At 36.8% G+C, this 24,506-nt stretch overlaps 1 protein-coding gene across 1 annotated transcript; it reads right to left on the bottom strand.

The window, feature by feature from the left end:
* Positions 1-576: 576 nt before the first annotated feature.
* Positions 577-24,117, bottom strand: Pfdn1 (prefoldin subunit 1). Its single transcript, XM_076175864.1, has 4 exons — positions 23,961-24,117; positions 4,829-4,951; positions 1,579-1,707; positions 577-813 (listed from the first exon to the last, which is right to left on the bottom strand). Exons 1-4 carry the CDS (start codon positions 23,994-23,996, stop codon positions 727-729), a joined length of 375 nt encoding a protein of 124 aa, XP_076031979.1. The 5' UTR covers positions 23,997-24,117; the 3' UTR covers positions 577-726.
* Between the last annotated feature and the right edge of the window lie 389 nt (positions 24,118-24,506).

Below are 24,506 nucleotides of genomic sequence, written 5' to 3'. Positions count from 1 at the left end.
AATCAGTGTCTTAGAAACATGTGACACCTATAATATCGGTGTCGATAGAGTAGTACTCTGTATTGGAGATGAAATGTTGGCTTATTTGTGGCTCAATTTATCACTGAAATTGGACCCCAACTAAATGCTTTTGTATGCATCAGTGAAAGTTTTAATGTGAGGTTGTTGAAAAAATATTCTACTTTGTAATTTATGTATCTTTGAGTTATTCTATTTGCTTATTTATGAATATAACAATAATATACTCGGCGTCCTCAAATGAGGACAGTGGTATATAATGAGTTAAATTTCAGTATAGTGCCTCCAGAGGGCTCTGCATTCATGTCGACATTCAGTTAAAACTCATTGCCATTTTCACTTGATCCTTCTTGATTTCATTGCATTTTCTCTCGATAGACACTACTAGCACTGCTCTAGATCATTTTGGGCAACCAAGGTCCCCCTCCCACTCAATACAACCCAGGTCTCCTACTCTCCTTTCACTATTGAGAATTCTTCTTAATCAGTAGCCTATGGAACTCTAGTTGACACTGTTGACTGCTTGGTGCTTTGTGTGTGTGTAAATAAAACTCCAACTTTGCTATTACTTTTTATTAACAGAACTTAACAAAGGAGTGTAATGCAAAATAATCACAGCATTTAATAAAACAAATTAACTGTAAATCATACAAACTTTAAATGGGCACACTGATAAAAGGAAGATAAATTTAAAAGAGAAACTCAGGATCATGCTGTTGCCTGCTTCTGCTTAATCAATTCTCTCAAATTGTTTTGACTTTCTTGTAGACTGCGCTCCAAGTATTCCTTATTTGACTGAAATAGAAAATATATATTAGTACCTTCCATGCATCACAGTATGCTTTTACTTCATACCTGAATGATACTGTAATACATGGAAGGGAGTGGTTGGGGGATTGGGAGGGTGGTTATGTGGAAGCTGTATTTTGATGCAGCCTGAAGGGTTTCTCCCCATCTTCAATGTTGCATGAGAGGGGGGGGGGGCTCCCTGATTAAATGAAGTGGCTTTGCTGTGGATGCGCTGTGTCTTTCTGCATTGCTTATGACCTAGGACAATGGGTGAGATGCAGAGATGATCCATCATCTGGTAGTAGCCAAGATGAAAGGGAGGAAGGGAGGGGTGGTGAATGGAGTGGAACAAGTGGGAGTAGAATTATGCCTTTTGACTGTGGCTATCTCCCTTGTAAGGGGGGGAAAAGCCATGGTATTTTTATGTATTAGTACCAGAAAGTTTCTCCTCTTTAGAAACAATAATACATATACCAAGGGCTTTTTCTCCCTTACCAGGGAGGTAGCCAGTCAAATGGCATAATTCCATTCCCACACATTTTACTACCATCCACCACCCTTCCCTCCCTCTCATCTTGGCTCATGGATAATGAGTAATCCCTTCATCTTGCCTATCACCCTGGGTCTGAAGCAATGCAGCAAGACACATTCACACATAATTACTCCCTAACCACCACCCCCATCCCCCACCCACTCCCTTTTATGCATCACAAGCACAACAAGACAAGTACAAAAAGAAATGAAAGAACACAAAATATTCATATCACATACCTGCAAGCTTGTTATTTTGTCATTGCATTTATCAACCTTCAATTTCAAATTATTTCGAATTTTGGGAATATCTCTTAAAAGAAACATTCTTCCCACACTTTCATACACTCGTGTTCCATCACCCAAACTCTGAAAATTTAAAATCATCAACATATGTGCATTACATGAACATCATACTAAGACAGGAGCTTAGTTTGCAAATTTTTGACAACAAAGACCCTTGAGAAAACTATGAAACAAAGGATGGATAGAACAATCACTTTCAATATAAACTTTGAAAACATCTTTTACAAAAAATATTATTTACATAAAAGAGGTTTATATTTAAGCATTTTCACACAGGTCCAAAATGTGGAAAGTTTAAAATGGCAATTGCCAACAAAATGGTCAGAGTAGACACCATACGATGATGAATCTTTTATTAAAATTAAAACATTTCACTTCTTAAGCCTTTTTAAGTACATGTACTTGAAAAGCTTCAACAAGCAGAACATACTTTTAACATTTCCTCGTATGCCTACTCTGCCCAAAATGTGGACTACTGATCCAAGCAAAATTTCATCAACCAAGGCATTGCCTCTGGAACAAACTACCACACCTTCCCCTACCTCCACACAGTACAGGGGGTTGGTACCTGGCCTCTGGAATAGGCACAAATTGTCATTTCTTATGTTAACTCCTTCTTACATAGAATATTTAGTTTTACTCACATTCATTTCTTATAATGGTATTTTATGAAGTACAAGTAAAGGGAAATATGGACCATAAGAGAGGAAAAGTTTAAATGTATTTACCTAGTTGTATTTTATGGGAAGGGGAGCTATACTTGTGGTGTTCCATCTTTGTATCTCACAGTGTCTAGTTTGCTCTTAAATTTGTATATAGTTTTTGCACACACTGTTTTATAAAGTTCCAGATATCCACCACTTTGGGTGGAAAACTTTTTTTTTTCCATGTCTCTTTTATAACTATCCTTTTTTAGTTTCATTTCATGTCCCCTTGTATTTCTCTTACCCCAATTTAGTAAGTCCTATCTATCGAGGACTTCCGTGCCTTTCATGATTTTATAAATAATCAGCAGGTTACCCCTTTCTCTTCTTTGTTCCAAAGTCGGTAATTTCAATTTAGCCAGTCTCTTTTCATGTAGTTTGAAAGAGTCTGAACCATTTTCATGGCCGCTCTCTGGATTCTTTCAATTTTCTTTATATTCTTTTTGGTATTGGGTGACCAGTGTCACAGCAAACGTCTAGGCCTTATTAGTGTGACTAGTATTTTTTTTTTAACCATCTCTTCATCTAAATAGGTAAAAGCCACCTTTATTGATCTTAGCAAGTTGTAAGATTCTCAGACAATTTTGCTCATCTGTTTATCAGGGGACATGTCATTTGAGAATTACTCCCAGGTCTTTTACAGATCCCACTTTCTTTACTTCCTTTGTTCCAATCTTATTTTGTCCTGATATTCCTTTTTTACTTTTTCTGAACTCCATTATGTTACATTTCTTAATGTTGAAGTTTACTTCCCACTTTTGGCTCCATTTCCAATCCTTGTTTAGGTCTCCCTGTAGTGATTCACAATCCATTTCAGTATTCACTTTCCTCAGCAATTTAACATCATCTGCAAAGAAGCTCATGTAACATTCCACATCTTCATCCATGTCATGCACATAAATAGCAAATATTATTGGAACTGTGGAACTCCACTAATCACCTCCTCCCAAGCTGAACTCTTTTCTCTGAGCACTACTCTCATTTTTCTGCCATGCAAGAAATCCTCCATCCAGTTTAGTAATTTACCTTGTATCCCTCCTATGTTTTTTTTTTTTGTGGTACTTTGTGTTTTCCTAGACTTACGAAAAGCCTTTGACAATCAGCCCATCCATCCCTTTCTTGCATTATATCTATTAGTCTTGAGTAGAAAATGATTAAGTTTGTGGCACATGATCTTCCCCATCTGAATCCAAATTGTCTCAATTGATTGAAAAGTGTAATGAGAAATAGACATCTGGGAATGGATGCTAAGAGGATGGTTTTATGAAGGAGTTTGGACACATGGAAAGAATGAGTGAAGAAAGATTAGTAAAAGAAGTGTGGAAGGAAAGAATATGAGGGGGCGTCCTAGGATGAGATGGATGGATGGGGTGAAAGGGGCATTACAAAAGAGAGGAATGTCTGTGGAGGAAGGACGGGAGAGGACAGAAGATAGGGGTGAATGGAGAGGGGTTGTGTATAGATGATGCTATGATGCATGAGGGGGAGTGGGTGGGGGGGGTGGGGAGGTATGTGTGAGAAGAAAATTGATGCAGCGACACTGCTTCTGACCCAGGGCAGTGGACAGTATGCAGGGATGACCCGTCATCCAGGAGGTGCCAAGATAAGAGAGAAGGAGGAGGGTGGAGGGGAATGGAATATATAGGAAATGGGTGGGTGTGGTTTCTATGCCTTTTTCTTTGTGGCTACCCCCCATGTAGGGGGAAAAAGCCTTTGGTATATGTATGTTCTTTACATTCTTTTAATATCCAATTTGCAATTCCATCTGGGCCATGTGATTTCCTGATATTAGATAGAGACTAAGTTAGGTTTAGGTTTTACTATTAAGTTAGGATTACGAAACTGATTAATAAATTTTACACTCTGCACATGTTAAAACCATACATTAAATAATTCAAGTTACTTAAAGTAGTTACATAAAAATCTGTGAAATAGGTAATTCTTAACCTCTTTTTTTTTCAACCGATAGAATATAATGCAATCATACACTGATAATCATAAAGTGGTCAATCAATAAGTAGTTCATTAAGTTCAATCATTAGCATCCAACATCTCAATAACTGGCATGTATAAATCTACATAGATTATATAGCAAGTAAAAATCATAGTTTAATTACTTTATATTAAAATTTGATATAACGTAATTATATAAAGTGGACTCGGCATTGGCATAAAAAAAATAAAATAAAAAATAAATAAATAAAATAAAAAGGAATTTGCACACCCCTAGTTGCAGATTAAATAAAGTGGCCTTGCTGTGAATGCGCTGTGTCTTGCTGCATTGTTTCTGACCCAGGGCAGTGGGTGAGATGCAGGGATGATCAATAATCCAGGATCCAAGAAAAGAGGAAGGCAAAGGTGGTGAATGGGAGTAGAATATGTGGGGATGATATGGGTGGGAGAGGATTTATGCCTTTGACTTTGGCTACCTCCCTTGTAAGGGGAAAAAAGCCCTTAGTATATGTATGTTTGTACATTACCTCTATCTCCTTATCTGTAAGTTGAGCATGAACAATTTGTTTCTTCAATCCCTCAACTTGTACATCTGCTATGCGTAATTTCTGGTTGGTTTCCTGCATCTTTCCTTGCAATTCACCAAATGCCTGAAAAATATAGGAAAAGGTGTGTTCATTCACCACTATGGGGAAAAGTCCCAGGTGGCTCAGGTTACTGCTTTCACTTCATACCTGAATGACCCAAGCTGGTAGTAAGGCTTCATAAATAAAGCACTATGTTTGCATATTCTCAAACTAACCTGATGCCTTATTCAAATATTTACAAACACATATGCAACCACAAATACACATGCAGTAACACACTAAGAGAGGTAAAACTAAGTCAACGCAAAATCAATGTCTTGAACTTAGCCTTCTTAAAGACCTCTAATGGAGAATATGTACCAATTGCATACACTGTTGAGGGAGCAATGGTATTCAGGGTCATTGTTGAAGCAAAAAATTGGTACAGTCAAACCTAGGTACATAATTCATTACAAAAATCTGTTCTAAATTCAAATTGTTCAAAAATTGAATCATATTTTCCCATTGCAAATAATGTAAAAAGAGATTAATTCATTCCCAAGCACCAGATGAATGCTTATTTACCTACACTTTATATATATATTAAAACAAAAGTGTAAATCAAACAAAAAACATAACGGAAGTAAATTTAATGACAAAGCAACACTGTACAGTTATCATGTACTGTACCCTTTTGGCTGTAATGTGATGGCATAGGTGGATGGAGATGAGGGAGGGAATGGGGCAAGTTATTGCTTGGAAGGGGAATCCCCTTCCATAACAACTTCTGGTGATTCTTGTTCGGGTGTTTCTTCTCTTCTCTTTGGCTCAGGTAAATCTTTCTCTTGGGTTTCTTTCCTTTTTTCTTTCACTAAAAATATTTCCAATGTTTGTTGTTTTAGCTTCCGCTGTAAAAAAAATTCTGAAATGTGACATGACATTGTCACTGAAAAGATTTACTGCTTTATGTGCTACCACGGTGTCTGGGTGGTACTTTTCTACAAAATTTTGAACATCACCCCATTTAGCACAAATTTCTTTGATTAAAGATCTTGGCATATCTTCAATTCTTTCCTCCTCCTCAGAAGACTGTTCCTCAGCCAATTTCTTTTGCTGTTCATTTTGAAGGTGTACAAGCTCTTCAGTGGTAAGCTCAGTATTTTGGTCTTCCCCCAACTCTTCAATATCTTCACTGTCGACCTCTAAGCCCATCCTTTTTCCCATAGAAACAATCTCTTCAACAATAGCAGCAGCAGATCCAGCAGTTTCAAACCCCTCAAAGTCTCTCTGTGGTACACAGCCTGGCCAAAGGTTCTGCCATGCTGAATTCATGGTTCTAATACTCACTTGGTTCCAAGCATTATCAATAAGAATAACACAACTCAAGATATTGAAATGGTCTTTCCAAAATTCTCTCAATGTTAACCGAGTGACATTAGTAGCTTGGAAACACTTACGAAACATAGCTTTAGCGTAATGTTTCTTAAAGTTAGCTATGACCTGTTGATCCATAGGTTGGATTAGAGGTGTTATTAGGTGGCAGGAATTTGACCTTGATAGAATCAGACTCACCAACTAAGTCATCCTCCAAACTTGGAGGGTGAGCAGGAGCATTATCCAACACGAAAAGGCATTTTAGTGCCATTTCTTTTTTCTTGCAAGTATTTTCTAACACTTGGGGCAAAAACCTCATGAATCCAATCTGTAAAAAATTGTCTTGTCACCCATGCCTTCGTATTAACTTGCCACATTACATGCAGTTTACTTTTCATAACATTCTTTTGAAAACTCTTGGATTATCAGAATGATACACTAGCAATGGTTTGACCTTGAAATCACCCACTTGCATTACTACACAGCAGAGGAGTGAGTCTGTCTTTCATTGGCTTGTGCCCAGGCAGCGATTTTTCCTCCTTAGTGATATTGGTTCTTTTTGGCAATTTTTTCCAGAATAATCCAGTTTCATCAGCATTAAATACATACCTATTGGGAGAGAAAACCTTTTCTTTATAGTCACCAAACTCAACCACAAATTTTTCCGCTTCTGTTCTTGAATTTTTCAAACCATCCTCGACTTGCTTTAAATACAAAATCATCAGCGCTTGTACCAGGGCAGCGATTTTTCCTCCTTAGTGATATTGGTTCTTTTTGGCAATTTTTTCCGGAATAATCCAGTTTCATCAGCATTAAATACATACCTATTGGGAGAGAAAACCTTTTCTTTATAAAGTCACCAAACTCAACCACAAATTTTTCCGCTTCCGTTCTTAAATTTTTCAAACCATCCTCAACTTGCTTTAAATACTAAATCATCAGCGCTTGTACCAGGGCAGCGATTTTTCCTCCTTAGTGATATTGGTTCTTTTTGGCAATTTTTTCCAGAATAATCCAGTTTCATCAGCATTAAATACATACCTATTGGGAGAGAAAACCTTTTCTTTATAGTCACCAAACTCAACCACAAATTTTTCCGCTTCTGTTCTTAAATTTTTCAAACCATCCTCGACTTGCTTTAAATACAAAATCATCAGCGCTTGTACCAGGGCTTTTCTTTACTAAATCATCATAAATTGCTAACGCTTTCTCACATAAAAATGCTTCAGAAATACCATCACCGGCTAACTGTTTCTCATTTATATAAACAAGCAACAACTTTTCCACTTCCCCAAGTATTTGCGGTCTTTGTTTACTAATGATGGTCACTCCTTTTGCAACATCAGCCGACTTTGTCACTTTTTTTTTATTCTTGAGAATAGTGCAAATTGTAGACTTTGCCATACCGTACTGCACAGCAAGATAAGATACATGAACACCATTTTCATGTTTTGTGATAATTTCTTTCTTCATTTTGATTGTTTTTCTCACAACTTTTCTTTCTCTTTGACCAATATAACTTTTTGCTTTCTTTGGTGCCATGACTGAGGGCTAGTGTAGGAAAAATAAATGCTGAATGCAATAAAATTGATAACGAAAGCAGAGCACAACTATTCAGCTCAGCAGTCAACAGAGAACTGTTTAAGTTTTGTCAGTGTCGAATATTTAGTTCAAAAACAGATTTATTCGAGTTCAGAGACATTTGAGAACCGAGGTTTGACTGTAGCTTCAACTAAGAGAAAAAAAACCTGGGAGAGAAAAATAGTGAGTTTTTCCATGTTGTTCAGTACATGAAACTAGAATGAGAGATCACTAAATGTTTTACATTATCATGTACAGGCATTCATCTATTTATGCAATGTATGGGTTCTTTTAGCCATTGTATAATTACAAAATTGTGCAAATAAAAATTGGAGTGGATTCCCCTTGAGTCATTCTCCATACCATGGGCATGGAAGGAGGATGAAACCCCGCCTATCATATCACAAAAATTAATTTAATTTGTAAATACGCAAAAAATAATCCTTTGGAGTGAGCATGCTGGTGCAAGTACTTGTGTGTGTGTGTGTATTTACCTAGTTCTATTTTACGGGAAGGGGAGCTATGCTCATGGTGTCCCGTCTTCATATCTCATTTTATCTAAACTATTTTTAAATTGATGTATTGTTTTTGCACACACCACTTTCTCATCTAACTTGTTCCAAATGTCTATTACTCTGTGAGGAAAGCTGTTCTTTTTCACATCTCTTCTATAGGGTCTTTCTTGATTTTCTTTCCGTGTGTGTGTGTGTATTTACCTAGTTGTATTTTACGGGAAGGGGAGCTATACTCGTGGTGTCCCGTCTTCATATCTCATTTTATCTAAACTATTTTTAAATTCATGTATTGTTTTTGCACACACTACTTTCTCATCTAACTTGTTCCAACTGTCTATTACTCTGTGAGGAAAGCTGTTCTTTTTCACATCTCTTCTATAGCTGTCTTTTTTTATTTTCTTTCCGTGTCCTCTTGTATTTCTATCATCCCATTTGATCAGATTCTCTCTATCAGTAATCTCTATGCATTTCATGATTCTGTAAATAGCTATCAAATCTCCTCTCTTCTTTGCTCTAGTGTCTGTAGTTCAAGTTTTGCTAGTCTCTCTTCATATGATAGTGTTGGTGCCAATTTTGTAATTGCTCTTTGTATTCTTTCAAGTTTTTTTTTTATATATATTTTTTTTGTACTTGGTGACCACATCGTTGCTGCATATTCCAATCTTCATCCAGGTATGTAAATGCCACTTTGATTGTTCTTATTAAATTATAAGTTTCACCAAAAATATTATTTGTTTCTCAGGTGACATATTATTCATAACAATGACTCCCAGGTCCTTCTCATTTTCAACTTTTTTTATACTTTCTTCTCCCAATTTATATGATCCTGTTATTCTGTTTTTGCTTTTTCCAAATTCCATTATACTACACTTTTTAGTATTGAGCTCCATCTCCCACTTCTTACTCCATTCCCAGACTTTATTTAGATCACTCTGTAGTGATTCACAATCTTCTTCCATGTTCACTCTTTTTAATAGTTTTGCATCATCTGCAAAGAAGCTCATATAACTTTCAATTTCTTCATCCGTATCATTAACATATATAGCAAACATTATTGGGGCCAGAACTGTTCCTTGTGGAACACCACTTATTACTTCATCCCAATTTGAGTGTTTGTCTCTTATCACTACTCTCATTTTTCTTTCTTTCAAAAAGTCTTCCAGCTATTTAACCCCTTCCATACGGTGCCGCACACGTAGGCGTCATGAGGAGCAAGTGGATTCGCGACGCTGCCATATCGGCGTCTTGATTATATTTATTGTAGTCGCCCCTGTGTTTTTACATTCTCCCAAATGCGCCCTGAATCCCATTCTCTGTGGTTTTCAAAATTCGCGGGTGAAAGAGAGAACGATCGATATAAGCGGTGACTATATTTTATGATAAGAATATTATTACGACACGTCATACGGCTGGCATTGGCTGCTGCCCGCGAGATTTAAGTTCCGTACTGAAGTGGTTAAGCAGTTTGCCCTGTATTCCTCCTTCGGTTAATTTCTTAAGCGACTTCTTATGTGGTACTTTGTCAAAAGCTTTTTTTAGGTCTAGAAATGCACAATCAGCCCATCCATCTCTTTCTTGTATTATATCTATTAGCCTTGAATGGAAACATATTAAATTGGTGACGCATGATCGTCCTTGTCTGAATCCAAATTGCCTTCGATTTAACATTTTTTTCTCAATATTTTACCCATCTACTTTTGACAATTCTTTCACAAATTTTTGCTATTGTACTTGTTAGAGAGACTGGTCTATAGTTGGTAGGGTCTTCTTTATTTCCTCCTTTATATATAGGTACTATATTTGCTTTTTTCCAATCTTCTGGAACTTTTCCTTCTTTCAAGGAACTGTTTATTATGCTATGTATTTTGTCTGCCAGTTCATTCCTGCATTCTTTCAAAATCCAGTTTGCTATTTCATCTGGTCCATGCGATTTTCTGACATCAAGATTACTCAAGTGTTTCAATATTTCGTTCTTTGTTACTTCTATTTCTTTCATGGGAGGGACTTTCTCTTTCCATTCGATCTCTTCAGGTTGTATGTTCTCCCTTGTAAACACGGATTTAAAATGTTTATTCGTAATTTCCGCCATTTCAATTTCCTGTGTATTCAACTCCTTGTCTTAATTTCTCCAAGTCTTGTTTGTTTTTCAATTTGTTGTTTACAAATCTGTAAAATAGATTTGGTTGATCTTTACACTTTTCTATGACATCTTTTTCATATTTTCTCTTTTCCTCTCTGCACGTTTGTACATATTCATTGCTATAACAAGTATATATTTTCCATTTTTCAGGCCTTCTGTCTTTTTTCTATCTGGTCCAAGCTTTGTTTCTTTTGTCTTTTAACTCCCTACAACTTTTATTGTACCAGCATTTTACATATTCTTTTTCTTGTTTTTGTCTTGGGACATACTTTTCCACTCTTTTTTTTTTTTGTAAATTTTTGTCAAAATATTCCATTTCTCTTCCACTGTTGTTTCTTCTTTGTATATTTCTTCCCAGTTTTCTTTTTGAAAGAATTCTCTTATTTTATCAGTTTGTTTTTTCATACATCATTCTTCCATTTCTGTATTGTTCATTTCTTTTCATGTATTTTTCTTCATTTAGTTCCAGTTCAATCAATATGTGGTCACTTTTACTTATTGGTGTTTTATATTCAATCTTGTCCACTATTCTAGGTTCAGATGTAATTATTAGGTCTAGTCTCGATGGTTCTTCCTCATTTCTATACCTAGTGTTCTCCTGTATCCACTGTGTCATTGTATTGTCAGTAATCATCTCAAGTAGAGCGTTTTCCCATGAGCCGTCTCCACCCTTTACTGTCATCTCTTCCCAGCAGATTTCTTTGCAATTAAAGTTGCCCATCATAACTATTCTTCCTCCATCTTCCATTATCTTATTCAATGTTATCTTTGTGTCTTCTAACATACTTTTATGTTCACTCTCTTCCCACGAGGCTGTTTTCGGAGGCACATAATTTATCACAAACTTTCTACTCTTCTTATCTCTGTCTTCCACTTCGATCATAATCACCTCTGCTGTATTCTTTCCATATGTGACACACACCACGTTTATATCCTTCTTAGTCAGGAACATAACTCCACCCCCTTGCTTTGTCTCTCTGTTTCTAATCCAATAATTATATGCATCATGTCCTACACTGTTGGGTGGTAGTGGACCTTTTAATTTTGTTTCTACAATTCCCATTATGTCCAGTTCTTTTTCCTTCAAATAATCATTCAGCTCATTCAATCCTGTTATTAATCCATCTATATTTGTGTAAGACATTCTTAGTTTTCTGCCACTTCCATTGTGTTCTCTGTTTCCCTTTTGTTTTTCTCTAGTATGTCGTATTTCCTTATTTTAATATTCACTACTCTCCAATAGAATTTCTCTTTTTCTGACTCTGTTCTTATCTCGTTTTTTTCCTTAGCTTCAAGTCTTTTCTCTTTTTCTTCCTCTCTTTCCTCTTTAATCATTTCTCTTTTTATCCATACCTTTTTATATTGTTCACTTGTTGCTAGTTTCCCTGTTTTGGATAAGATATTCTCTGCCGTCGTTTGTGACCTGACTTTAATCTTAATTGGTCTGGTCTCATCTGTACTATACTTTCCGACTCTATACATCTCTTCAATTTGTTTCATGATTTCAGGTTCATCTTCCTGAACTAATTCTAGTAAACTGCTTACTTTCTTTTTCCTCATTCATTCTCATGGTTCTATTTGGGTTATATTTCTCTTCCATTCCTAATATAATTATACATTTCTTTTTATCTGCCAAGTCTCTTACTATATTCTCCTTCTGTCTAATCACTTTAATAACCGAGTCTTCAGTTTGTTGTTTGTTCATTCATTTGCTGTTTAATTATGTCAGTAAATGCAACTCTACTGTTTTCTTGGATTTTTTTCCAACCCTGTGCTTCTTTTGCTATGGCCTCTTTATTGTCTTTATTATTCCTCTTTAATACCTCATTCTCCTCTTTTACTTCTTTTAACTGTCTTTTTAAATCTTCTATTTCTTTAGTTAAGTTCTTGTTCACCTTCTCTAGTTCCAATTTTTCAACTCTCTGCGCAATCTTTGCTACGTTACCGAACCTCTTCTCCCAATGTTCGGTCATTTGTTCAAGTTTTTCCTATAGTCTTTCTAATCGGGGGAGGCTGGTATTCTCCCCCTCATTAAATCCCTGGAAATTATTATCTTCACCTTCCATTGTGCTGACCTTATCTATATTTCTAACCTTAATGCTTTTACTGATATTTTCAATTTCCCCAGTGTCGTCAGCTGACCTTTTGTTTACATTTTTTCTGCTGTCAGGGGGAGCCCGTTCGTCTCCCTCCTCATTTTCTTCCATTTCCCTCAGTAATCCCTTCCCTTCTCCCCTTTCATTACCTTTTTACTACACCACGAGTTTTCCCCTTCCCTACAAATACAATAAGGTACTTCCTCGTAGTTGAGATCCACAAAAAATGCGTTTTTTTCCGGAGTTCCAATCCACGCCGTGAATCCGACGAAAGTGTGTGTGTGTGTGTATTTACCTAGTTGTATTTTGTGTGTGTGTATTTACCTAGTTGTATTTACCTAGTTGTATTTTACGGGAAGGGGAGCTATGCTCGTGGGGTCCCGTCTTCATATCTCATTTTATCTAAACTATTTTTAAATTCATGTATTGTTTTTGCACACACCACTTTCTCATCTAACTTGTTCCAACTGTCTATTACTCTGTGAGGAAAGCTGTTCTTTTTCAAATCTCTTCTATAGCTGTCTTTTTTTATTTTCTTTCCGTGTCCTCTTGTATTTCTGTCATCCCATTTTATCAGATTCTCTCTATCAGTAATTTCTATGCCTTTCATGATTCTGTAAATAGCTATCAAATCTCCTCTCTCTCTTCTTTGCTCTAGTGTCTGTAGTTTAAGTTTTTGTAGTCTCTCTTCATATGATAGTTTTGAGAGTGTTGGTGCCAGTTTTGTGATTGCTCTTTGTATTCTTTCAAGTTTTTTTATACATTTTTTTGTACTTGGTGACCATATCGTTGCTGCATATTCCAATCTTGGTCTTATCAGGGTGATTAGGATTTTCCTCACCATTTCTTCATCCAGGTATGTAAATGCCACTTTGATTGTTCTTATTAAATTATAAGTTTCTCCAAAAATCTTATTTATATGTTTCTCAGGTGACATATTATTCATAACAATGACTCCCAGGTCCTTCTCATTTTCTACCTTTTTTATTCCTTCTTCTCCCAAATTATATGATCCTGTTATTCTGTTTTTGCTTTTTCCAAATTCCATTATACTACACTTTTTTTTGTATTGAACTCCATCTCCCACTTCCTACTCCATTCTTGTACTTTATTTAGATCTCTCTGTAGTGATTCACAATCTTCTTCAGTTTTCACTCTTTTCAGTAGTTTTGCATCATCTGCAAAGAAGCTCATATAGCTTTCAATTCCTTCATCCATATCATTAATATATATAGCAAACATTATTGGGGCCAGAACTGTTCCCTGCGGGACACCGCTTATTACTTCATTCCATTTTGAGTGCTGATCTCTTATCACTACTCTCATTTTTCTTTCTTGCAAAAAGTCTTCCATCCAATTTAGCAATTTACCTTGTATTCCTCCTTCATATTCTAATTTCTTAAGCAACTTCTTATGTGGTACTTTGTCAAAAGCTTTTTTTAGGTCTAGAAATGCACAATCAGCCCATCCATCTCTTTCTTGTATTATATCTATTAGCCTTGAATAGAAACATATTAAATTGGTGACGCATGACCGTCCTTGTCTGAATCCAAATTAGCTTGGATTTAGTACGTTGTTTTTTTCCAAGTATTTTACCCATCTACTTTTGATAATTCTTTCACAAATTTTTGCTATTGTACTTGTTAGAGAGACTGGTCTATAGTTGGTAGGTTCTTTATTTCCTCCTTTATATATAGGTACTATATTTGCTTTTTTCCAATCTTCTGGAACTTTTCCTTCTTTTAAGGAACTGCTTATTATGCTATGTATTTTGTCTGCCAGTTCATTCCTGCATTCTTTCAGAATCCAGTTTGCTATTTCATCTGGCCCATGCAATTTTCTGACATCAAAATTACCCAAGTGTGTCAATATTTCATTCTTTGTTACTTCTATTTCTTCCATAGGGGGGACTTTTTCTTTCCACTCAATCTCTTCAGGTTGTATATTTTCCCTTGTAAACACTGATTTAAAATGTTTGTTCATAATTTCTGCCATTTCCATTTCCTCAGTGTATTCAACTCCTCCTTGTCTCAATTTCTCCAAGTCTTGTTTGTTTTTCAGTTTATTGTTTACAAATCTGTAGAATAGTTTTGGTTGATCTTTACACTTTTCTATAACATCTTTTTCATATTTTCTTTTTTCCTCTCTGCACTTTTGTACATATTCATTTCTATAACCAGTATATATTTTCCATTTTTCAGGTCTTCTGTCTTTTTTCCATCTGGTCCAGGCTTTGTCTCTTTTGTCTTTTAACTCCCTACAACTTTTGTTGTACCAGCATTTTACATATTCTTTTTCTTGTTTTTGTCTTGGGACATACTTTTCCACTCCTTTTTTGTAAATTTTGTCAAAATATTCCATTTCTCTTCCACTGATGTTTCTTCTTTGTATATTTCTTCCCAGTTTTCTTGTTGGAAGAATTCTCTTATTTTATCAAAGTTTGTTTTTTCATACATCATTCTTCCTTTTCTATATTGTTCATTTCTTTTCATATATTTTTCTTCATTAAGTTCCAGTTCAATCAATATGTGGTCACTTTTACCTATTGGTGTTTTATATTAAATCTTGTCCACTATTCTAGGTTCAGATGTAATTATTAAGTCTAGCCTCGATGGTTCTTCTTCATTTCTATACCTAGTGTTCTCTTGTATCCATTGTGTCATTGAATGGTCAGTAATCATCTCAAGTAGAGCATTTCCCCATGAGTCATCACCACTCTTTACTGTCATTTCTTCCCAGCAGATTTCTTTGCAATTAAAGTCGCCCATCATAACTATTCTTCCTCCGTCTTCCATTATTTTAGTTAATGCTATCTTTGTGTCCTCTAACATACTTTTATATTCACTCTCCTCCCATGAGGCTGTTTTCGGAGGCACATAATTGATCACAAATTTTCTGCTCTTCTTATCTCTGTCTTCCACTTCTATCATAATCATCTCTACTGTATTCTTTCCATATATGACACCTTTCACGTTTATATCCTTCTTAGTCAGGAACATAACTCCACCCCCTTGCTTTTTCTCTCTGTTTCTAATCCAATAATTGTATGCATCATGTCCTACACTGTTGGGTGGTAGTGGGCCTTTTAATTTTGTTTCTACAATTCCCATTATGTCCGGTTCTTTTTCTTTCAAATAATCATTCAGCTCATTCAATCCTGTTATTAATCCATCTATATTTGTGTAAGACACTCTTAGTTTTCTGCCACTTCCATTGTGTTCTCTGTTTCCCTTATGTTTTTCTTTTGTATGTCGAACTTCCTTAGTTTCATGTTCACTACTCTCCAATAGAATCTCTCTTTCTCTGACTCCGTTCTGTTCTCGTTTTTTGCCTTAGCTTCCAGTCTTTTCTGCTTTTCTTCCTCTCTTTCCTCTTTATTCATTTCTCTTTTTATCCATATCTTTTTGTATTGTTCACTTGTTGCTAGTTTCCCTGTTTTGGATAAGATATTCTCTGCCGTTGTTTGTGACTTGAATTTAATCTTAATTGGTCTGGTCTTGTCTGTGCTATACTTTCCGAGTCTAAATTTCTCTTCGATTTGTTTCATAATTTCTGGTTCATCTTCCTGAACTGATTCTAGTAATTGGCTTACTTTTTCATTTTCCTCTTTGATTCTTGTGGTTCTATCTGTGTTGTGTTTCTCTTCCATTCCTAATATAATTATACATTTCTTCTTGTCCGCTAAATCCCTTACTATATTCTCCTTTTGTCTCATCACTTTAATAACTGAGTCTTCAGTATGTTCTTTCAATTGCTGTTTGACTATGTCAGTGAATGAAATCTTATTTCCTTCTTGGGTTTTCTTCCAATTTTTACTTTCTTTAGCTATCGTTTCTCTGTTTTCTTTACTATTCTTCTTCAATTCCTCATTCTCCACCTTTACCTCTCTTAACTGTCTTTTCAGGTCTTCTATTTCATCAGTTAAGTTTTTATTCGCCTTTTCCAGTTCTTCCAATCTTTCAACCCTTTGTAAAATGGTGTTCATATGACCTAACCTACTCTCCAAGTCCTCGATCACCTTATCAACCTTCTTCTCTAGTCTTGTCAGTCGGGGGGGGTTTGTGTCCCCCCCACTCTCTTTAAATCCCTTGAAAATATTCTCATCACTTTCTGCTATATTGCTCCTATCTATACCTCTAATCTTCACATTCCTATTAGACATGTCGTCATCATCCAACTCGTCTTGGGGTCGTTTGTCTACCTTTCGGCGGCCCGTAAGGGCCATTTCCTCCACCTCCTCATTACCTTCCATTTCCCCAGCAATCCCTCCCCCTCTCCTCTTTCCTTACTTTCCCACTACCCCACGAGCAATTTCCCCCCACCCTGCAAATACAAAAAGGCACTTCTCTTTGCGTTGGGATCCACAATCTTCACTTTTCTTCAGAACGTTCTTCAAGCCATCCGTTCGTTGAAAGTGTGTGTGTGTGTGTGTGCGCGTGTATATATATATATATATATATATATATATATATATAAAAGGCAGGAATGGTTAGTTTACAAGATGGCCACTTGGTGGTGCATTGGTTGCCTGTGCACAATTTGAAGATGTGGTTAGCCCTGAACACATAAAAGTAATTTAAAACACGTAATCTAAAATAACCTGCTTGTATTACATGGCATGCTAAAGCAAAAAGGTGTTACTAGAACATGCATAAATAGACGAATACCTGTAAATGGCTAATTTTGAATGTTTTCCACAAATCAAAGTAAATAAACTCATTAGATATATTGATTACAATATGTGCAGGTGGCATGGTGCCCACACCATGAAAGACATAAGCAAAACAGAGAGAATACAGGCAACTGGAACCATACATGGAATTACATCTTGATATGATCATTAGATTGGATGATTACTAACTGAGCAGGTCAGAGAAGCACTACTTGTGGCAGAGGTCAGGAGTGGAGATACTTTGAACCTTGCCTTTCAAGCAAGTTTGTAGGAAAGGCATACCACATTGAATTCTCCTCAATTCAAAAAGAACCCTAATATTTTGGGTCTCAAATATTACTCAAGTGACTTTCAGGCCATATATAAAAGATCCAAGTGTGAAGATCAACAAGAAAATAAACCTATTAGAATCTATTGCTTACACTGACTGACAACAGAAACACTTTAAACAGTTCACAAGAATTACCCTTGACTATGCTTCCACAGCATGGTTCCCAACAATCAACAAGATGAACACAATATAGAATGGAATTCGGAGGATATAATAACAGGATGCACCAAAACCTGCACAAAGAAACAACACTCCTTTCGATAAAAAACTACATAAAAAAAATTATATCCAGCACTGTACTAATACCAACACAGAATAAGCCTGGCCACAGATTCAGACTGTCCTAGTTGCAGCCACCATTCAGAAGACAGAGCACCTCAAACTTCAATGTACCACACTAACAATCCCTAGACAACAAAACAATGTAACCTCCTTTATTGACTTAGGGGCCCACCAAGATGCCATTGCCAGGTACCGGCAAGAGAGACCTGGGGCAACCAACTGACAGACAGGATCTTGGCAATATGCATGGAGTCAATCATGGAAAATGAGCAATAATTCCAATAAAGGAAACTGACATCAAAAGTGACAAAATTTTCACATTGAATGAGAATCAGACAAGAAACAATGGTCTAAAACTGCCAGGGAATATCTAATTTGTAGTTAATGAATGGAATGAACTTCCTGCAGATAAGTACCTAAGCAAGATGCTGTAATGACTATCATCTATTTTATATTATTTGTTTTGTTATCATTTGTCTGTTTATTCCTATTTGCTTAATTCTCATTTGTTATTATGTCAATTTATCATTATTTGGTATTTACCTAAAGTGCAGATTCCATGTTTTACACTGACCCGATCAGGAACCGTCAAAACAAAAATGGCGGCCAGGAGGTCTGGGCGCTATCTCGATCGGGCAAATTCCAATGTGCATATGTAAATATGCAGCAACTAGATTTAAGGTAAGAAATGGTTCAATTTCTTCTTTATATGTAATGTACATCATTATACATATGTACTGTAGCTTTTTATTACATATCTAATGCGTATGTGCAAGCCGAAACCTAACAGACGATTTTCTACGTATTGGACTTATGTCCGGTATCCAGTATTGGTAACGGATGGACCCGATATTCAAATAACGGACAAGGGTCTGCACGCATTTGTCCGTTAAATCGAGGGTTAAGTGTACTACTGTCCCCCAACCCCTTGTTGTTGTCCTATACCATTTCTCTGAATTTCATTTCCTTGTTATGCCTACCCTGTGGTGGGGGAAAAAGAATGTTGCCACTAAGTATTCCCACTTGGATCGTAAGAGGCAAGAAAAATGGGACAGGGATTGGGACCAGGCATCCTTCTCCCTGTAGCCCCACAGGGGATGTGGTACAGAGAGTAAAGGGAAGAGATAGGCATTATGTTTGTGAGAAGAAAGATGGATGTGTTGGCTTTGAATGAAACTAAGTTGAGAGGAAAGGGTGAGTGTGAGTTTGGGAGTGTAGTTGGGAGGTTCTCAGGAGTGAAGAGAGGGTGAGGGAGAGAAGGGGTAAACTAGTAAGTGAAGAGATAGGTAAATGTGTAGTGGAGTGGAAGGAGGTTTCTTCAAGGTTAATGTGGATGAAGGTGAAACTGGGAAGGGAGATGTGGGTTTTTGTAAGTGCATATGGGCCTGGTAGTGAGAAGAGTGTAGAAGAAAAGGAGGCTTTTTGGATAGATATAAATGAGTGCAGAGGGATTAGGGAGGAATGTCAATGTAGTGGTATTGGGAGACCTTAATGCTAGGGTAGGAAATGAACCAACTGATGGAGTGGTTGGGAAATGTGGAGTTCCAGGAAAGAATCATAGTGGAGAGTTAATGGTGGAAATGTGTCTAGAGAGTTGATAATAGCAAATACAGTGTTCCGGAAGAAAGCCAAGCATAAGTACGTATGGGAGAGGGTGGTGGATGAAAGGGTAGTAGATAGAGCATTAATGGACTATGTAGTGGTAGATAGGAGTATAATAGGAAGAGTTAAGGATGTACATGTTCTAAGGGGAGAGAGTGGGGGAATATCAGATCATTTTTTGGTGGAAGGCAAGTTGAGAGTGGAGGATAGATGGAGAAAGAGGAAAAAGACAAAAGGTAGGGAGATGCATAGGGTGAACTCTTTAAATGAGAAGGAAAAGGAGTACAAGAAACTGAGAGAGGAGTGGGAGGAAGTGAAGGATAGAGTAGATCTAGGAGTGGAGGAGGAATGGGGATAGTTGCAGTGGGAAGTGCCAAGAAAATGACTGGGATGAATGACGAAAATGGAGGAGAAATAAGGAGGGATGAAGTGAAGGCAGTTGTTAAGATGAGAGCAGGTAAGGCACCTAGTCTGGATGAATGCCATGCAGAATGTCTGAAAAAAGGAGGTACAGTGATGGTGGACTGGCTGGTGAGGTTATTTAATATTTGTTGGAGAGAAGGTAGAGTGCCAGAGGACTGGAGGAGTGCCTGTATAGTTCCACTGTACACAGGAAAAGGGGATGTGTGAGTGTAGTAGTTTCAGAGGGATTAGCTTGTTAGGTGTAGTTGGGAAGGCTTATGGGAGGATCTTGATTGAGAAGATTAGGAGAGGAACAGAGGGAGTAATTGGTGAGGAACAGTGTGGATTTAGGACAGGTAGATCAGATTTTTGTGGTAAGACATATGTGAGAAAGCTATAGGAAAAAGTAAGGATGTTTTTTGGGCTTTTATGGATCTGGAAAAGGCTTATGACAGGGTAGACAGGATGGCACTGTGGGATGTCTTGCAGATATACAGGATAGGAGGAAAGCTTTTAGGAGCTGTCAGGAGTTTTTATGAGAGTAGTAGAGCATGTGTCAGAATTAGAAATGGAGAGTGAGTAGTTCAAGGTAAAGGTGGGACTTCGTCAGGGATGTGTTTTCACCCTGGCTGTTCAACTTATACATGGATGGGGTGGTGCAAGAGGTAAATGCAAGGGTGGTGGGTCAGGGATTGGAGATGGTTAAAGAAAATGGAGAAAAAGTGGGAGGTGAGCCAGCTTTTGTTTGGGGATGACACTGCACTTGTAACAGGATCAGAGGAGGGATTGAGGAAGTTAGTGACAGAGTTTGGGAGAGTGTGTGATAGAAGAAAGTTGAAGATAAATGTGGGTAAAAGTAAGGTGATGAGATGTACAAGGGGTGAAAGTGGCAGCAGACTGGAAGTGAGCATTAAGGAAGAGTGACTGGAGGAAGTGGATAGTTTTAGATACTTGTGTGCAAATGTGGCAGGAAAAGGTGGTGGTAGAATGTAGATTGAGAGAAGCAAGTAAATGACTTGTAATGAGAAATAGACATTTGGGAATGGATACTAAGAGGAGATTGTATGAAGGAGTGATTGTGCTGACAGCAATGTATGGGGCAGAAACATGGAACATAAGAGAGAAAGAGAGGAGGAGTTTGAATATGTTTGAGATGAGGTGCCTGAGAAGTAGGATAGGGGTTACTAGACTGGATAGAGTGAGAAATGAGATGAGGAGGAGAACAGGGGTGGAAAGGGAGTTGGGAGATAGGGTTGATGAAAAAGTATTGGGATGGTTCAGACACGTGGAAAGGATGAGTGAAACGAGATTAATAAAAAAGGTGTGGAAGACAGAAGTGGAGAGAGTGAACAAGAGGGAGCGACCAAGGTTGAAATGGATGGATGGGGTGAAAGGGGCTTTGGGGAAGAGGGGAAAGTCTGTTGAGGAAGGACAGGAGAGGACAGAAGCCAGGAGCAAATGGAAAATGATTGTATACAGATGATGCTGTGATGCATGAGGTGGAATGGATGGGGGGGACAGGGAGAGGTAGTATGTATAAGAAAAATTAGACACAGCCCAGAGAGATTTCTCCTTTTCTGCATGAGGGGACGGGGGGGGGGGTCGCCGATTTAATGAAGCAGCCTTGCTGTGGATGTGCTGTCTTGAGTCACTGCTTCCGAACCAGGGCAATGGACAAGGTGCTGGGATGACCTGTCATTGAGGAGGTGCCAAGATAAGAGGGAGGGTAGAGGGTGGAGGGGAGTGGAGTGTATTAGGGATGGAATGGGTGGGAGTGGTTTTCATGCCTTTGTTTTTGGCTACCTCCCTTGTAAGGGGGAGAAAGCCTCTGGTATATGTGTATATGTATATATAATAGATCAACGTAATGATTGTCTTGGCAGAAATCAATAACAAAAAAGTTGCTAAAACCTGTTCTCTAACAAACGAAGTCACGGCAGTTGAATGATAGGCCACATTTGTTTTGATAGGTGCAGAGGTTGAAATGAAAGGATGATAAATTAGTCTATTCTAACCTAACCTACCTAAATATGTTAATTGGAAATCAGAGAGATAGATTAAGTTGGAACCGTACATGGATTTGAGTCTAGGTATGTTAGAAAATTAGTGAATAGGAGATAGGACCCAATGAGCATTGTTCCTTTTCCCATATACTACAATTAGGTAAATATATAGACAGGTATTATTTTAGTTGTGCACACCAATGCGATATAGCATTAGAAAATTGAATATTAATTTTGTAAATCATAATACATGAACATAATGTGCAATTTTCTTGGCAAAAATAAAAAACAAAAAAACCTTGCTACAAGCAAATTTACTAATGAACGAAGCTGCAAGGATATTTTACCTAGTTGTATTTTACGGGACTAGAGCTATGCTTGTTTTGACCCATTTTTGTATCTCTCCACATCCAGTTTGCTTTTGAATTCGTGTATAGTTCTGGCATTAACTGTTTCACTGTTCAATTTGTTCCAGACGTCAATCACTCTGTGTGAGAAACTGCTCTTTTTCATATCTCTTCTGTAACTGTCTTTAGTTTCTTTGCATGTCCTCTTGTTTTTCTTTGGTCCCATTTTAATAGATAATCTCTATCAAGAACTTCCATTACTTTCATAATTCTGAAAATGGTCAACAAATCGCTTCTCTCCCATCTCTGCTCTAACGTTGTCAGTTGTAATTTCTCCAATCTTTGTTCGTATGTCAAATTTGATAGTGTAGGTGCCATCTTAATCGCCGCTCTTTGGATTCTTTCTAATTTCTTTGTGCTAGGTGCCCACATTGATATAGCATATTCTAGTTTTGGTTTTATCAATGTAACAATTAATTTCTTAACCATCTCTTCGTCCATGTAGTCAAATGCCAAGTTCATTCTCGATTGTAAAAACAGACTTAAAATGTCTGTACAGACGCCATACCAGTCCAGTCCCTATCAGACGATGGATTTCACGTTGTGGACCGGGTGTTCTTCAACTACAGGTGACATTAATAAGCGCTGTTACAAAGACAATAGGGCTTCCTTGGACTTTGAGAGAACATGGGGTTCTGCCATTGACTGTTAATTGCCCGAGGTACAATAATAATCAGGCCGTCAGTATCTGTGATGACAACAACCTGGATGATCTTTAGAATTTGAGGTACCGAATTACTAAACATTCTTTAGGTTACGTAGGTTAGTTAGGCTAGGTTAGGTAAAGTAGGTTAGGTTAGAATAGACTAATTTATCATCCTTTCATTTCTTCGGCATCGTCACCTATCAAAAGAAAACATGGCGAATCATTTAACTGCCACAACTTTGTTTGTTAGAAAATACATTTTAGCAACTTTATTTATTTCTGCCATGAAAATCGCAATTACATTGATCTATTATGATTTACAAAATTAATAATTCATTTTGTATTGCTATATCATATAGGTGTGCACAACTAAAATTTTACCCATAGACATGCACTTTCACTAACTTGACACCTTTGCATTAAGTGACTGTAGTTGCATGCCTTGAAAGCAAGAGTATAAAAATACACATCACCTCCATATATTGGTTACTTGCGACAAGTTTTAACCATGGAGCTTTCTTTAACTGAAGAAAGAAATTTTCCAGATATACATAGTATCATGGATATCTAAAATTAGACTTGGACCATTCCATAAAAAAAATATATATATTAAAAAAAAGAGATGTGAAAAATATGTTTTCAAGTTACTGAAACAACACCGATAATCAACTAGGGGTAGCCATAAATATGTAAAAAATCTTAGAATATATTGTATACACAGAGAATCGTGATGCTTTTAGGTTATAAGCCAATAATAAAGGACCTGGTTTCAATACTGCAATTTAGCAACATAACCCTTAACATTCTGACGCTACCATTTGTATGATGATAATGAGCGTTCCCAAAATAGAAATGACGAGGCTTCGGTGCTAAATCCAAATGACAGCACATGAAAAGCAAACAGGTGCCCAAGTGAGTTTATTCATCAAACTTGACTCATCATTGATCATTGTAATTGTTACCTTGTTAGATCTGTATAATCACCATTCAATTTATTTTACACCAAGAACTCATAACTACTAGTTTTCTTATTTATATTTACCTTTTTGAGTTCCAGATCTGGTTCACTCTTCGCCATTTTAACGATAATAACTGCGAAAATTTGTTTATAAAATTCGTTCGTTCTCCCCTCGCACAGAGATTCCAAGAGACAAGACGAGGCGTTTTTGTATAAGCATTTAAAACATCTACATATTAATATAGCCTTTATACATGTTTATTTAAATATTTTTGGTCTTAGAAATTTAAATTTTTCTAATGTTTATATTGATAATGCGAATTAAGCATTTTAATATTCTTTGATTATTTTCACATAAATTTAATCATGTTATAAAGAAGAAGAAGAAGGAGTTATGTTGCACACTAATATAAGTTATAGAAGAAAAAATATTCAGTATTCATAAAGATTCTCTTGTGAGGAGTACATCAATAGCATAGGACGAAAAAAGAAATCGTGCGCCTTCTTTCATAGCTTTAATTGTCAAGTTATTCTGTTATTCAAATTTATAACACCCATTGTGGCGACGCACAGTAGTCGGAATCCATCCTTTTGTGAGCAAAAATCAAAGTCAGAATTGTGTTTAAAGGA

The sequence above is a fragment of the Oratosquilla oratoria genome, chromosome 1, assembly GCF_046742065.1.
Source record: "Oratosquilla oratoria isolate Oo_2021 chromosome 1, ASM4674206v1, whole genome shotgun sequence".
In the NCBI taxonomy this organism is placed as follows: Eukaryota; Metazoa; Arthropoda; class Malacostraca; order Stomatopoda; family Squillidae; genus Oratosquilla; species Oratosquilla oratoria.
This window is presented reverse-complemented; position numbering and strand designations above follow the sequence as displayed.

Coding starts and splice junctions, on each gene's coding strand:
- Pfdn1 (XM_076175864.1), bottom strand. CDS start 23,996: ATGGCGAAGAGTGAACCAGATCTGGAACTCAAAAAG. Junction 4,952..23,960: donor CAGATCTGGAACTCAAAAAG/GTAAATATAAAT, acceptor TATATTTTTCAG/GCATTTGGTGAATTGCAAGG. Junction 814..1,578: donor ACAAAATAACAAGCTTGCAG/GTATGTGATATG, acceptor TTTCTATTTCAG/TCAAATAAGGAATACTTGGA.